At 36.7% G+C, this 16255-nt stretch overlaps 1 protein-coding gene across 2 annotated transcripts in view; it reads right to left on the bottom strand.

Moving 5' to 3' along the window:
• The window catches only part of LOC127964623 (myosin light chain kinase, smooth muscle-like), a 94126-nt gene that overhangs the window by 12970 nt on the left and 64901 nt on the right, over positions 1 to 16255 (bottom strand). Inside the window, exons 12-18 of one of the 2 annotated variants that reach the window (XM_052564879.1) lie at positions 13922 to 14059; positions 12102 to 12299; positions 11722 to 11968; positions 7532 to 7615; positions 6421 to 7208; positions 5334 to 5450; positions 3946 to 4008 (exon numbers count right to left, since the gene is read on the bottom strand). In XM_052564879.1, coding sequence (XP_052420839.1) covers positions 3946 to 4008; positions 5334 to 5450; positions 6421 to 7208; positions 7532 to 7615; positions 11722 to 11968; positions 12102 to 12299; positions 13922 to 14059 — 1635 coding nt within the window. The remainder of the gene's footprint in view (positions 1 to 3945; positions 4009 to 5333; positions 5451 to 6420; positions 7209 to 7531; positions 7616 to 11721; positions 11969 to 12101; positions 12300 to 13921; positions 14060 to 16255) is intronic. The other variant, XM_052564880.1, reaches the window with a different exon arrangement.

The raw sequence follows: 16255 nt of genomic DNA, 5'->3' as shown, positions 1-16255 counted from the left end.
TTTCAGTGAGCTTTCACCTGAATCGCTAAAATATGGGCAAAACAGACCTCGAGCTAAGCCTAATCCTAATTTATAAACAGAAATAATGGAGTTAATCATATAGTACTTTCAGAGTAAATCAATTTTAGCACAAATATAGTAAAATCTGCAGATTTCCAATGCCTTTACATAATATATGTATGTGTAGAGTGTTTATTCTTTATGTATACATAAATACACACACAAAAAGTACACTATATATATTTTGAAAATATTTACATGTATATACATTTATATATTAATATTATTATATTTTATTTGATATATAAATATAATTAAACATAAATGTTTCTTAATTATATACATGCATATGTTTGTATTTATATATATAATGACAGCATATATATATATATATATATATATATATATATATATATATATATATATATATATATATATATATATATATATATATATATATATATATATATATATATATATATATATTATGCTGTCATTACAGTATGTTCATACATTTCGGTGTTTGTCCAAATGTTTGTCCAAATTACTAAAACGATTAGACTAGATTGGACTAGGGCTAAATATTTAAAATCGCTGAAGTTATCTAATGACTCACTCTCAAATCGTTTGTGTTTTGTGTCTACAGAAAGGGAAGCAATACTAAGTGGTTAACCGTACTACTTCATGTAAACATTCAACAAATAAACAAATCTCCACTGGTAACTGAATACACAGTTTAAACTACTCATTTGGAGTAAACACTCTGACATGAAAATAAGGATACAAGAATGGTAAGTACAGCCCTTTCAATTGGTTGAACTGTTGTACTGGGTGTTCAGCCAACAAACCTATCAGATACTTCCCAAAAAATTCCAGTGGACCAAATAAAATAAATAAATAAATACAATGCATGAGAACACTTTAGATGTGACCTTAAAACTATACAGCCTATTAAACATAGCTAAATCCTACCTAAATCATTAATTTCCTTGTTGTCATTCACATCAGATTAAAAATATAGTCTACTCACTCTAAGCAGTAAATAGGCAAAAGATGATGTTCCTTACATATTCTGCATGCAGAAGCTTATAGTAATGTTATGTTGGTAATCTAATAAACAAATTAACTGAATATAAGTCGTTGTACATGGTAGCAGGTAATATTAATGTCAAATGTGTTTCTCACATACTTTATTCTCTGTGCTAAGCATTACTGGCATATTCTTTTAACTACTCAGGACCAACAAATGGCAACATTTGCAAATTAGGCTGAATTTGGCAGTTGGATCTAGATCACTGGGAACACAACATATAATATTCAAAATGCCCCAGTAAACCTTAACAGTTAACATAAAGATCCAACAAAATCCAGTAAGCTTTGTGGTTAGGCATAAATGTAGATCACAAGTTTATTAGACCAATACAGAGGCAGTGAGTAAAGGCAAAGTCAGAGCAAATGCTTTAGGATACCAAACGACACACACAGGGCAACACCATCCCACTATATTATGTTTCAGAATGTTTAGTCTACATTGTCTGAGGCCACAGGATCAAACATATCTGACAAAGTCAAGACACTTAGATAAATAGATAATCTCTGCCCTTTTCTGCTTCAACAAATCATCCAATATAACACCACTTCACACTGTCAACCACTGCTGAAAATAAGCAGACAGACTAAAAGAAAGAAACACACAGTGAATCCAACGTATTCACTCAAACACCTGCATGGTGATGTATGGTGACACATAATAAAAATAAGAACGTTTAGTTAAAGGTATAAAATCTGACAGTAGAACAGTTGCATTGGTGCCGTGACCCAGATGGGAGTGAGGTTTGGGAGGGGGGCGGTGAGTGCAATTGAGGTCAGCGAGTAGGTGGTGTGTGGGTAAACCTAACACCCCTGATCTCAAGAGATGTATTAGCGACTGACACTAGTGGCTACAGTCATTTAGTCTCCTTATTAGTGCGTCCGCTTCCCATGCCAGAGACCTGGGTTTGAGGCCCACTCGGAGCAAGAACGAGGTGTGGCTGTGAGGACCCTGGAGAGAGGGGTTACACATGCCAAAGGATTTGAACATTCAAATCAATGGCAGCACATACTGTACTTAGTGGGATGAGTTGGTTTCAAATAACCAATTTCTGTGGAATGGTAACAATGATGCTTGCAAGCACAACTAATAAAATAGAAAACCGAACTAAGCCATTATGACAGAGGAACATAGCACAATAAGGACTCCAATCCACCAGAGGTACTTGGAGGTTAGAGTTTTCCATTATCCATGACACCACTGCTTATTTTTATAGCTTCACGATTTTTATTCACAGATTTTCCATGACTGCAAACAACTCAATGACCGAATGTAACCTCTTCGGTGGAGGACCTGCCTAACCTTCACTTAATACAAAATCACTGGAAACCTTCTACTGTCAGCCTCAGCCATCAATTGCTAGCTTGTTTATTCTCAGCAAAAGATACACATAGAACTATGGCATATATATAATTAATCAGTAAAATACCTCTCTAAAAACTAAGCATCAAACATGAGTCACTACCTCATAAAGACTGACCCTGTGACATTAAAATTGATATATGGAAACTAGGGCTAATCATCTGTGTTCCTGTGTCCTGAGACATGCATGTGTACAGCAGAATATAAATCAAAATGAAATGTTGCAAGGAACTGATTTGAAGCATTAGATGGTCAGCAGGTGCATTACCACTCACTCAAGAGTGTCAGCCAAATAAACGCTCACAAATGATCATGAAAGATTTGACTGCAGTGCTTGTTCCAGCCCAAAACTTTTTCTTCATAGTGAAAGCCTCACTTCATTCTTTAAAGAGTAAACAATCATTAATATCCCTGAGGCATATGATACATGTCTCTTAAGAGATGAGTGCACACATCAACAGTTTTATCCACTTCTGAAGATAAAGTTCAAGACATACAGTGAAAAACATAACAGCCTGCTGAGGGAAGGCAAAAAGTAGACTCTCTAGTATATAAAACCCTTTACAAGACAATCTGAAGAATGTTAGGTATGTTAAAAACACTGATGTTAGAAAACTCATACAACACTCCTCGCAGAGTAAGAGTCTTGATCGAGCCCATACATGGAAATCCAAAGCGGGTTTTGCCAAGCAGTCATGCAGTAAGAGTCATGATCCCTCTCTTTCTCACTACTGTCAGAAACATATCTCTAAAGCAAGCCTTTGTTCACTCTCCATTTTTGTCTGCCTCTTTCTTAATTGTTGAGGTTGTTTAAAATGTAAAATCAGTCATTGGCAGCAGTCTCCAGCAGCCTTGTCAAACATCTCCTCCGATGAAAAGTGTCAGATGTGAACAACCGGTTTAACAGTGAAGATTGACCTCCTACAGAGACTTTGTTTTATAGTATGCTAGTCTATGCTATACTATACTATAATATATTACAACCTCTGGGCTATGCAAAAATAATAGTCCAGTCTGAAATGTTATTTTGTTCACTACAGTTTTCATCGTTCCCTGAATCTGCAGATAATTATGAAAGAGGCAACATGCAGACGGCTGTCTTTGTTTGTTTGAGTTTTTACAGTTTTTCAACTGCTTACACACATTTTCAAAACATTTGCCTCTTTTTTCAAAGCTTTACACACAAATCCATGAACTGCACACACAAAATGCAAAATGCCTCAAATCTTCCAAAATGAAGCACCGCATTCAAAATATCACAAACTCATCTCAAAAACAAACATTTGCAAACATCTTTGCCATAATATTAAAATTGTTAGATTTTTGTGTGTTACATAGAAAACTGTGTGTTTTGTTTTTCACAAGTGTTTTATGAAATTGAAAGAAGGGTGAGAATTAGTGTATGTGTGTGTGCTGCAGTGGGAAAGGTTCACATCTCCCACGCCACTCCATATTGGGATATAAAAAAGGAAGTACATATTTTGGAAACTCACTCTCTGTGGTCGGGGTTGATGGCTTCCTGCTCCGCTTATCAGCTGGTGTGGAAACACTGGGATCTGAACACAGACAGACAGAATACAGAGAGTAACACGGAGAACAAAATTAGAATCAAGTTCATGTGACCACCATGAAATCAGTGTATTATGAGTCCTCTATTGCTAAGACCAAAACTAAGGGCAAAAAGTCAAACCTGAGGTTAAAAGGTGGAATTAGGAGAAGCTTTATTAGCCATTATTGCAAGTGACGAATAATATTAAAGCAATTAAATAAAACCAGCATGCTGCCATTTAAAATTGAAAATTGAAAATAATGATATCTCCAGGTCAAGGTGTTTTTAATGCCGGACAGATATGTCTAGAGACATCTGACGTCTTTTAAAATTAGAGACTGATAGATGAATGTAGGGACATGTCCTATAAAGCGGGAAAGAGAGAACTAGTGATGGTTGCAGAGACATGGACTGTTAAGCATAACATAAGTAGATACAACTGTAGGGACATTCCCAGTAAAGCAGGACAGCGAAATCTGGACAGGAGATCTATAAATATATAAACCGTAAAGACAAGTCATGGGAATCAGAAGAGAGAGAACAAGATGGCTTTAGGGATGGAGGGATATGGAAACAAACACAGGGATAGACTATGATCAGGTATTGGCTGACATAAACAGGACAAAAAGATCTGAAATGGATGGATCTAAAGATGATTGTTGGGACATGTCACATATAGCAGAAGAGAAAGTGAGATGACCTTATCCTGGACAAATGGACCTAGAAACAGTTCTCTAAATCAAGACTGACTGTTAGAAAATGTCTTGTTAAGTTGGATAAACAGATCCAAAGACAGCTCAAAACATCCTCTAAAATGGAATAAAGAGATTCAAAACAGTTGTGAAGACTTGAAAACCAGAACACAGAGAAGGAGACAGTTGTAGAGACACATCCAACAGGAGAGACATAGAAATCCTGTTAAGATAAACAGAGAACCAGAGATGTTTAGAGACAGCTGTAAAGACATATTCTACAAAGTGGAAAAAGGAGATCTTAGGACATGCAAGAGACGTTATGCAGGCTGATCTGGTCAGTAATTACCGGAAGATGCAGAGCTCAGACAAGGCCTCAAGGGAAATGGACAAACACAATGTCCAGCCCAAAACAGACAGACTGAAAACATAATACTCTCCTAGACCATAAAGATTTAAATGAAAAACGTCAAATTGTTTGTGCAAAAAAAAAAAAAAAGAAAACAACTACATTTTTGACACTTTTTAACACAGGCTACAGTACTACACCTCATCTCTCTATAGAGTTTTATAGAGTGGATACAGGAAGAGCATGCAGTAAACTCATTTATTGCACTGGTATGTAATAAGATACACTCACCATCCACTAGGACCATACAGGAACACTCTGTCTTGCCCTCGTTGGTCTCGGCCCTGCATACATACTGTCCTTCGTCTTCAGGCAGAGCTTTATCAATGCTCAGAGAGCACTTACCACCTACACACACACACACACACACACACACATTTATTATACAGTTAAATTAGTCCCTTCATCTAAGACATGGTTAACTTGTTTAGAAAGTCTCTCTTGCATGAATGATGTCAAAGACATCATATGAGGCAAATTACAGATGATGTTGGTAGTTCCTAAAGCAGAACTTCCATTTAATATTGCAGTAATCCATACATGCATATTTTAACTTCTCTTGGTCACAACACTGGTAAACTTGAGTCAGATAAAGTTTTTGTCAAACACACAGGGATAGTAATGGCCCAAGGGTCCAAACCACAGCCCTCAGTCTACAACTACAAAATACATTCCTCTTCTGATATCGCAAACATCATTACTGATAGCCCTATCGCATGCTGAAATACCTTGAATAAACACTCATCCAATTACACTCCTGCCATTTTATTGCCGTGACCACTGTTGAAAGATTTAGTTATGAACAGTTAGTTCTGGTCCTCGTGTCTGATTGGACAAGTGGCATTCAAGGAGTGTTTGTTTGCAGGAAAGTTATGTTTCACATAGGCAAATTTAGTCCAGCATTGGTGAACTGTTTGAAACACCAGGTATTCAATATTAACTTCTTGTTTAGAGAGCTGTTGTATAAAATGAATATCAAACCATGATTACCTCTGGTCTGCTGATGTTTGAATCATGTACTGTACTCAAGCATATAAACGAATCGAGCCCATCTCTGTTGATAAAATGAGCATATGCAGGTTAGGTACATTTTGAAGCTGGTTTAAACTGTCCATGTGCTGGTCCTAAGCAACTAGCTCCAGCTCAGGACCAGCTTAGGACCAGCACATGACCAGCAGTCATGCTTCAAAACATACTATACCTAACCAGTATATGCTGGATTTTTCAAAATGGCTGATAAACTTCCCAGTGCCAAACTTCATCCATGACAAATTAGTCCTCTTATGTAATATCAAAAAATGTGAAATGCAACACTGACCCTCATCAGCAATGATGATGAATTTGGACGGTTTGATGAGTTTTCCATCAAGCGTCCATGTCACTTTAGCAGGAGACTCAGATGAGAGTTGGCACTGAAGATGCAAACGTTCCCCATCCAATACCCTCACATCACTCAGTTTTTGCGTAAAAACGAGCTCTTTCTTTCCAGCTGCTTTAGTTTTTTCCTTTATCCCTCCATCCACACAATTAACATCGTTTTTCTTTCCTCGGGTGTCTTTATCGCCTTGGCTTTCTCCATTCCTGTCCAGGCATGGTTGTTTTTTCTTGTTACCTAACACGGATCTGAAGTCAACAGCTTCAGTTTTGTTGGCTTGTGTTTTCACTAAGGATCCGAGACCGGGTTTTGGTCCTTGGCTCCCCTTCTTTCCCAGCACTGCTCTGAAGTCCACTTGCTGTGGAGAGTTGACCTTGCGTTCCTCTTCTGTCTGGGTCTTGGGCTTGATCTGCCGTTGGAGGTTCCCCCTGAAGTCCATCTGCTCGGCCGTGATCTCCTTCAGGTCTTCCTCAGAGACGCTCTTAGTGGTGACCTTGCGGCCGAGCACAGTTCTGAAGTCAATCTGTTCGGCCTCCTGCTGTCGGATCTGGTCTTCCCGATGCTCCTTTGTCTCCACGCGCCGTTTGAGAAGCCCACGGCTGGCACAGCCCTCCTCTTCTTCCGGATCCTTACTGTTGTGTTCCCAGAGTGGCTCAGAGAGTGACACTGCAGTGCTGGGAGTCTCCGGCTGTCCTCCCCTGCCTGCCGCTGTCCTCTCCACCCCTCGACTGCTGCAGGAAGAATGAAGAAAAAACACAGAGATGGTTAAAGCCCCTGCTAGCTCAGCCCACACTGGAGAGCGGCTTAATCGAGAGGGAGAGTTAGTTCAACAGGACAGAGTTGCATCAGAGATGACTTCAGAGACCTTATAGGGAAATGAGACCCAAATGAGGCCCCTAGATGAACCCACACAACAGCACAGCTGAGAGAGGAAGCATAAACAGAGCGTTTGGTCATAAAGAGAGATTATGTAGATTAAGTGCAGGGCTCGAGGGGTAAGGGCTGTAAATATAGCTTTGGGGCAGAGGAGAGCAAGAGTAGAAGGAGAATGTACCGTTTATGAGAATCGTCAACAGATGACATGGGGTCCTCGCAGATGTGCAGAGCTGCCACTGATCTGCACTCTCCTACTTTATTCCTGAGATCAACAAAAGAAATTTGACCGCTAATGTTCATTTATTGTAAACTGTTGAATTTTAAAGTAAATGAGGAACTAAGAAAACACAATCATTCCTGATATCACAACGCTGTTTCCGAGCATAATTTCATTGCATGTGAACTTAAAAGCATGGATCTCGTGAATTTTATATATATATATATATATATATATATATATATATATATATATAAAAAAAAAAAATCTATGTGTAATGTGCATTTCTCTTTGCAAATTATCTTTGTCTAATCCTCATTTCTTACAGTTTATTTTACTGATGCAATGTCTTGGTATTAAAATCTGAATAAATTTAAAGCATTTCAACAAATACTAACATAATGTAGCAATACTTCAAAATTGAAAAAGTTCTTAAAATATTTTTTTCTATTTTTATTGTTATGTGTATTATTATTTTTGCATGGTCATTAAAATTTGAAGAAGAAAAGAAGTGTTCATAAAAATAATGTCACAATGTAAAACATAGAAGAATATAAACAATCAAACAAATAAATAAATAAATAAAAGTTTTTATTTGGGCCAGAGTTTATTTGATACTTTTTCATTTTGGGCTAAGTGTCAAATATTTCACATCTTTACATAAAATCAACAAAATTAAATTCAAATCCAAACCTTAAAGAATAATCTTAAAAACTTTTTTTAAACTTTATAATTTTGAAGCAAAACATTTAGATTTTGTGAACAAATAAATGTTACTGTTTTTTTTTTAATGCTTCCATACATTTTCAAGTCTTTACATTTTTTTTTTCAAAACATTACACACAAATCCAATAATTGCTCATACAAAATGAAGTACGTCATTCAAAATATCCCAAAAGTATCTCAAAAGCAACCATTTGCAAACACCTTTTGCTTTAACATTAATTCCTGTTAGATTTTTGTGTATTACACAGAGAACTCTGTGTTTTGTTTTGCAAAAAGTGTCTTTCAGAAATTGTGACAAGTAAAGATTTTGTATGAAAGCAGCTGAAAAACTGTAAGATCTCAAAGTGAGTCAATGATGATTTTAATATCCATGTTGATAATGGAAAAGATGCATTGGGATCAGAATTTATAGACATTCTGACCTCTATTGGGGTTAGACAACATGTTTCAGGACCTACTCATTGTCGAAATCATACTCTAGATTTAATACTGTCACATGGAATTGATGTTGATAGTGTTGAAATTATGCAGCCAAGTGATGATATCTCAGATCATTATTTAGTTTTGTGCAAACTTCATATAGCCAAAATTGTAAATTCTACTTCTTGTTACAAGTATGGTAGAACCATCACTTCTACCACAAAAGACTGCTTTGTTAAGTTATCTTCCTGATGTATACAAATTTCTTAGCATACCCAAAACCTCAGAACAACTTGATGATGTAACAAAAACTATGGACTCTCTCTTTTCTAGCATTTCAAATACAGTTGCTCCTTTACGCTTAAGGAAGGTTAAGGAAACCAGTATGGCACCATGGTATAATGAGCATACTCGCACCCTAAAGAGAGCAGCCCGAAAAATGGAGCACAGCTGGAGGAAAACAAAACTAGAGGTATTTCTTATTGCTTGGCGGGAAAGTAACCTATCCTACAGAAAAGCATTAAAAACTGCTAGATCCCATTACTTTTCTTCTCTTTTAGAAGAAAACAAACATAACCCCAGGTATTTAGTTAACGAAAAATAAAGCCTCAACAAGTGTTGACATTTCCAAACATCACAGCAGTAATGACTTTATGAACTACTTTACTTCTAAAATCGATACTATTAGAGATAAAATTGCAACCATTCAGCCGTCAGCTACAGTATCACATCAGACAGTCATCATTCTCTGCTATAGGAGAGGAAGAATTGTATAAACTTGTCAAATCATCTAAACCAACAACATGTATGTTAGACCTTATACCATCTAAGCTCCTAAAAGAGGTCCTTCCAGAAGTCATAGATCCTCTTCTGACTATTATTAATTCCTCATTGTTATTAGGATATGTCCCCAAAACCTTCAAACTGGCTGTTATTAAGCATCTCATCAAAAAAAACACAACTTGACCCCAAAGAACTAGTTAATTATAGACCAATCTTGAATCTCCCTTTTCTGTCCAAGATACTAGAAAAGGTTATATCCTCACAATTATATTCCTTCTTAGAGAAAAATGGTATATGTGAGGATTTCCAGTCAGGATTTAGACTGTATCATAGTACTGAGACTGCTCTCCTTAGAGTTACAAATGACCTGCTCTTATCATCTGATCGTGGTTGTATCTCTCTATTAGTTCTATTGGATCTTAGTGCTGCGTTTGAAACAATTGACCGCAACATTCTTTTGCATAGAATTGAACACTTCGTTGGCATTAATGGAAGTGCATAAGCATGGTTTAAATCATACTTATATGACCGCCATCAGTTTGTAGCAGTGAATGAAGATGTATCATATCGATCACAAGTGCAGTATGGAGTACCTCAAGGCTCAGTACTAAGGCCGCTCTCTTCATGCTTTATATGTTACTCTTGGGAGATATCATCAGGAAACATGGTGTTAGCTTTCACTGTTATGCTGATGATACTCAGCTCTATATTTCTTCGCCCGGCCCGGTGAAACACACCAGTTTGAAAAACTAATGGAATGCATAGTCGAAAAACTGGATGAAGAGTAATTTTTTACTGCTAAATTCTGAAAAAACAGAGGTGTTAATAATAGGACCTAAAAGCTCTGCATATAATAACCTAGAACACTGTCTAAGACATGATGGCTGCTCTGTCAATCCTTCTATTTGATCGCAATCTTTCCTTAGAAAGCCACGTTTCTAGCATTTGTAAAACTGCATTTTTCCATCTCAAAAATATATCAAAATTACGGCCTATGCTCTCAAGGTCAAATGCATAAATGTTAATCCATGCATTTATAACCTCAAGGTTAGATTATTGTAATGCTTTATTGGGTGGTTGTTCTGCACGCAAATACTGCACTGGTTCCCTATCAAACATTGTATAGATTTTAAAATATTGCTTATTACTTATGAAGCCCTGAATGGTCTTAGCACCTCAGTGTTTGAATGAGCTCCTTTTACATTATAATCCTCTATGTCCGCTACATTCTAAAAACCCAGGCAATTTGATTATACCTAAAATATCAAAATCAACTGCGGGTGGCAGATCCTCTTCCTATTTGGCACCTAAACTCTGAAATAACCTACCTAACATTGTTCGGGATGCAGACACACTCTTGCAGTTTAAATCTAGATTAAAGACCCATCTCTTCAACCTGGCTTACACATAACATACTAATATGCTTCTAATATCCAAATCCGTTAAAGGATTTTTAGGCTGCATAAATTAGGTAAACCAGAAACCGGGAACACTTCCCATAACACCGTACTTTCTACATCATTAGAAGAATGGCATCTACGCTAATATCAATCTGTTTCTCTCTTATTCCGAGGTCACCGTGGCAACCAGATCCAGTGTGTATCCAGATCAGAGGGTCACTGCAGTCACCTGGATCCAGTACGTATCCAGACCAGATGGTGGATCAGCACCTAGAAAGGACCTCTACTGCCCTGAAAGACAGCGGAGACCAGGACAACTAGAGCCCCAGATACAGATCCCCTGTAAAGACGTTGTCTCAGAGGACCACCAGGACAAGCCCACAGGAAACAGATGATTCTTCTGCACAATCTGACTTTGCTGCAGCCTGGAATTGAACTACTGGTTTCGTCTGGTCAGAGGAGAACTAACCCCCCAACTGAGCCTGGTTTCTCCCAAGGTTTTTTTCTCCATTCTGTCACCGATGGAGTTTCGGTTCCTTGCCGCTGTCGCCTCTGGCTTGCTTAGATGTGGTCACTTCATCTACAGTGATATCGTTGACTTGATTGCAAATAAATGCACAGACACTATTTAAACTAAACAGAGATGACATCAATGAATTCAATGAAGAACTGCCTTTAACTATCATTGTGCATTATTGACACACTGTTTTCCAAATGAATGTTGTTCAGTTCCTTTGACGCAATGTATTTTGTTTAAAGCACTATATAAATAAAGGTGACTTGACTTGACTTAGATTATTATTATTTTTTAACAATTCTTACTTGAGATGAATCTCATAGTTTCCAGCATGATATGTCTTCACTTTCCTGATGAGCAATGAGACAACGTCTTCCTTCTGTAGAATCTCAAAGTCTCCACCTCCAGATATGACCTGCCCATCCTTCATCCAGAGGAATTCTGGGAAGGGGTCACCAGCGATCGCACAGGACAGCAGAGCATGTTGACCCAGGGAGGCAGCAGTGGACTTGGTTTTAGTGATAAACCATGGCTGAACTCCATCTTGAGGCTCTGTGAGCAACAAACCAAGATTTACATCCATATTCAACGATTATATCAGCATATTTTACTTCAGTATCTAGTTGAAAATCATACCTACTTTGGTAATATATTTAATTATGTGATATTTCAGTGTGATTTGTACCTTGTACGGTGAGTGAGGCTTCGGTCCGAGCGACTCCGGCTTCATTCCACACCTCACAGGTGTAAGTCCCTGTGTCCTCAGGAAACACTTCCTGTATGAAGAGAGTATGCTGACAGCCCTTCCTCTCAAAATGGAAATCCTCAGACTCTTGGATCTCTTTTCCATTATGCAGCCAGATCACCTCAGGGGCAGGATTTCCTACACAACACACATCACACTTGCAATGATTAAGAATATTAGGGTTAGAGACAATGAATGGAGGTCAGTGGGACGAAATAAAGAATAATCAACAGCACTGGACTGATTTTAATTGAAAGGATTTACAAGCCACAGTACTGACACTTAAAGCATCAATAGCGAGGAAAAAACACCTGCTTTAATTTTTTCATATGACTTCATAAGGTCGCATGTCCATGCAAATAAACAGTCAGGAGAACCCTCAGCGTTAAACAGGAAGTGCTCTCAGTTATATAATCACCACAGTTAAATCCTCTGCTCAAACTCTCGACCCAACACGCAAATGCGGAGTTAAATGATGCCTCTTAAGGGAGTACAAAGGAAATTCCATTAATTACAGCTAAACACGGCAAAAGACACAGTATCAAGAAATATGTGAAATAGATATCGGAATTTCTTGATGTATAGGACAGATTTGACTGCAAACCTGCATTGGTATATGATCTGCATCAATGAATTGCTCAGGGCAACAGTGACAGAAAAAGCCTTACAATTTCATACAGAGAGACAAATAAACAAACAAATAAATAAATAAACATTTTGAACAACATCTATATACACTGCTGTTCAAAGGTTTGGGATCAGTAGGACTTTTACCTTTTTTTTTTAAGAAGTTTCGGTAACACTTTAAAATTAGGCTGTGTTAGTTCATGTATTAATGAACTAACAATGAACAATACATGAATTAATGAATATTAATCCACTTTGTTATTGTCCGTTAAAAATACAGTTATTGATAGTTAGTTCTTGCTAATTCACAGTGCATTAACTAATGTTAACAAGCACAATTTTTGATTTGAATAATGCATTAGTAAATGTTGAAATTTACATTAATAAAAATTGTAGAACGATTGTTTATATTTGATTATAATTTCAAATGAAATATATTCCTGTGATGCAAAGCTACATTTACAGCATCATTCCTCCAGTTTTCAGTTTCACATCATCTGGCAGAAATCATTCTAAAAGGCTGATTTATTATCAATATTGGAAATAATAATTTTCTGGAACCTGTGATACTTATTTTTTTTTTTTTTATAAATAAAAAGTAAAAAACGAAATAAAAATAAAATAAACAGCATTTATTCAAAATATATATACAAATGTATATATATATATATATATATATATATATATATATATATATATATATATATATATATATATATATATATATATGAATAAACTGTATAGTTTAATATAATTATATTTAATTAAATATTTAATATAAAGGTATGCAATATCATGTGTATTATTTATTTTATTAATGGATGATTTAATGTAATTATGTGATAAAAAGGCTATCAAACTGTTATATTAAATGGTTTTCATAAAAGTTTAAATTACTCTGAACATAAAATCCAGCAGGAAAATGTAACAGCTTAATGAAAAAGGTAATTTCTGACAATGGTATCCATTATGCATAATAATAATAATAATAATAATAATAATAATAATGATAATAATAATAATAATAATAATAATAATAATAATAATAATAATAATTAAACAAATAAAATAAAATAAAATACAATAAAATACAATTCTTACTCTGCTCTTCTCCAAAGGCTGACGTTTCATACCTGTCACTTCCACGGTCATTGTGACCTGACAGCCGTCCATGACTCTGAGATCCTGCAGACCTCTGAGGAACACCGGGACAGACGGCCTCCTCACATCAGTCACAGGAGGAGCAGCAGACCTCTTAACACCTGCTTTAGCTGGACAGCAACATACACACTTCATAAACTAGGGTGATCATATTTGAGTATTTAAAAAAAAAAGACAAAAAAATACATGAAACATTTTCTAAAACCATTAGCTTGTTAAAATACCACAGATCTATTCTAGATTTTTTTCCCCATCAATTGGTTATTAGTACATGAATTTCATTTTTATGTATTTATTTATTTTTTATATATATATTTATGTATGTGTATTTTATTCGCATCTTATGTTGTGTTGTTGTTGTCTCTGTGAACTGGAAGCTTGTGACACTAAAACAAATTCCTTGTACAGAATGTGCAAATATATTTGGCAATAAAGCTCTTTCTGATTCTGATTCTGATTATATCTTCAAGCAGTCCATGCACACACAGCAGCTTCTTTGCTGACAGTGTCCTCTTCAGAGTCAGTCACATGATTATTCCACATGAGAAAAGTTGGGCGACATCCTGTGTCAAACATGTTAGAACTATTAGATGATGTTAATGGATGTTGCAGGCCGTGGAGATGCCGTATCATGAGGTCAGTTGGGAATACAGCTGTTTTATATGACGCTACTGCTCCTCCCTTAATCTGCTCCCCAATATAAGTGTGAACACACATCATACTGGAACTACTTATTCATCACATATACAGTATTGTTCAAAATAATAGCAGTACAATGTGACTAACCAGAATAATCAAGGTTTTTCGTATATTTTTTTATTGCTACGTGGCAAACAAGTTACCAGTAGGTTCAGTAGATTCTCAGAAAACAAATGAGACCCAGCATTCATGATATGCACGCTCTTAAGGCTGTGCAATTGGGCAATTAGTTGAATTAGTTGAAAGGGGTGTGTTCAAAAAAATAGCAGTGTGGCATTCAATCACTGAGGTCATCAATTTTGTGAAGAAACAGGTGTGAATCAGGTGGCCCCTATTTAAGGATGAAGCCAACACTTGTTGAACATGCATTTGAAAGCTGAGGAAAATGGGTCGTTCAAGACATTGTTCAGAAGAACAGCGTACTTTGATTAAAAAGTTGATTAGAGAGGGGAAAACCTATAAAGAGGTGCAAAAAATGATAGGCTGTTCAGCTAAAATGATCTCCAATGCCTTAAAATGGAGAGCAAAACCAGAGAGACGTGGAAGAAAACGGAAGACAACCATCAAAATGGATAGAAGAATAACCAGAATGGCAAAGGCTCAGCCAATGATCACCTCCAGGATGATCAAAGACAGTCTGGAGTTACCTGTAAGTTCTGTGACAGTTAGAAGATGTCTGTGTGAAGCTAATCTATTTTCAAGAATCCCCCGCAAAGTCCCTCTGTTAAAAAAAAGGCATGTGCAGAAGAGGTTACCATTTGCCAAAGAACACATCAACTGGCCTAAAGAGAAATGGAGGAACATTTTGTGGACTGATGAGAGTAAAATTGTTCTTTTTGGGTCCAAGGGCCACAGGCAGTTTGTGAGACGACCCCCAAACTCTGAATTCAAGCCACAGTACACAGTAAAGACAGTGAAGCATGGAGGTGCAAGCATCATGATATGGGCATGTTTCTCCTACTATGGTGTTGGGCCTATTTATCGCATACCAGGGATCATGGATCAGTTTGCATATGTTAAAATACTTGAAGAGGTCATGTTGCCCTATGCTGAAGAGGACATGCCCTTGAAATGGTTGTTTCAACAAGACAATGACCCAAAACACACTAGTAAACGGGCAAAGTCTTGGTTTCAAACCAACAAAATTAATGTTATGGAGTGGCCAGCCCAATCTCCAGACCTTAATCCAATTGAGAACTTGTGGGGTGATATCAAAAATGCTGTTTCTGAAGCAAAACCAAGAAATGTGAACGAATTGTGGAATGTTGTTAAAGAATCATGGAGTGGAATAACAGCTGAGAGGTGCCACAAGTTGGTTGACTCCATGCCACACAGATGTCAAGCAGTTTTAAAAAACTGTGGTCATACAACTAAATATTAGTTTAGTGATTCACAGGATTGCTAAATCCCAGAAAAAAAAAAAATGTTTGTTCAAAATAGTTTTGAGTTTGTACAGTCAAAGGTAGACACTGCTATTTTTTTGAACACACCCCTTTCAACTAATTGCCCAATTGCACAGCCTTAAGAGCGTGCATATCATGAATGCTGGGTCTTGTTTGTTTTCTGACAATCTACTGAACCTACTGGTAACTTGTTTGCCACATAGC

Source organism: Carassius gibelio, chromosome B9 (assembly GCF_023724105.1).
Source record: "Carassius gibelio isolate Cgi1373 ecotype wild population from Czech Republic chromosome B9, carGib1.2-hapl.c, whole genome shotgun sequence".
Classification (NCBI taxonomy): Eukaryota; Metazoa; Chordata; class Actinopteri; order Cypriniformes; family Cyprinidae; genus Carassius; species Carassius gibelio.
This window is presented reverse-complemented; position numbering and strand designations above follow the sequence as displayed.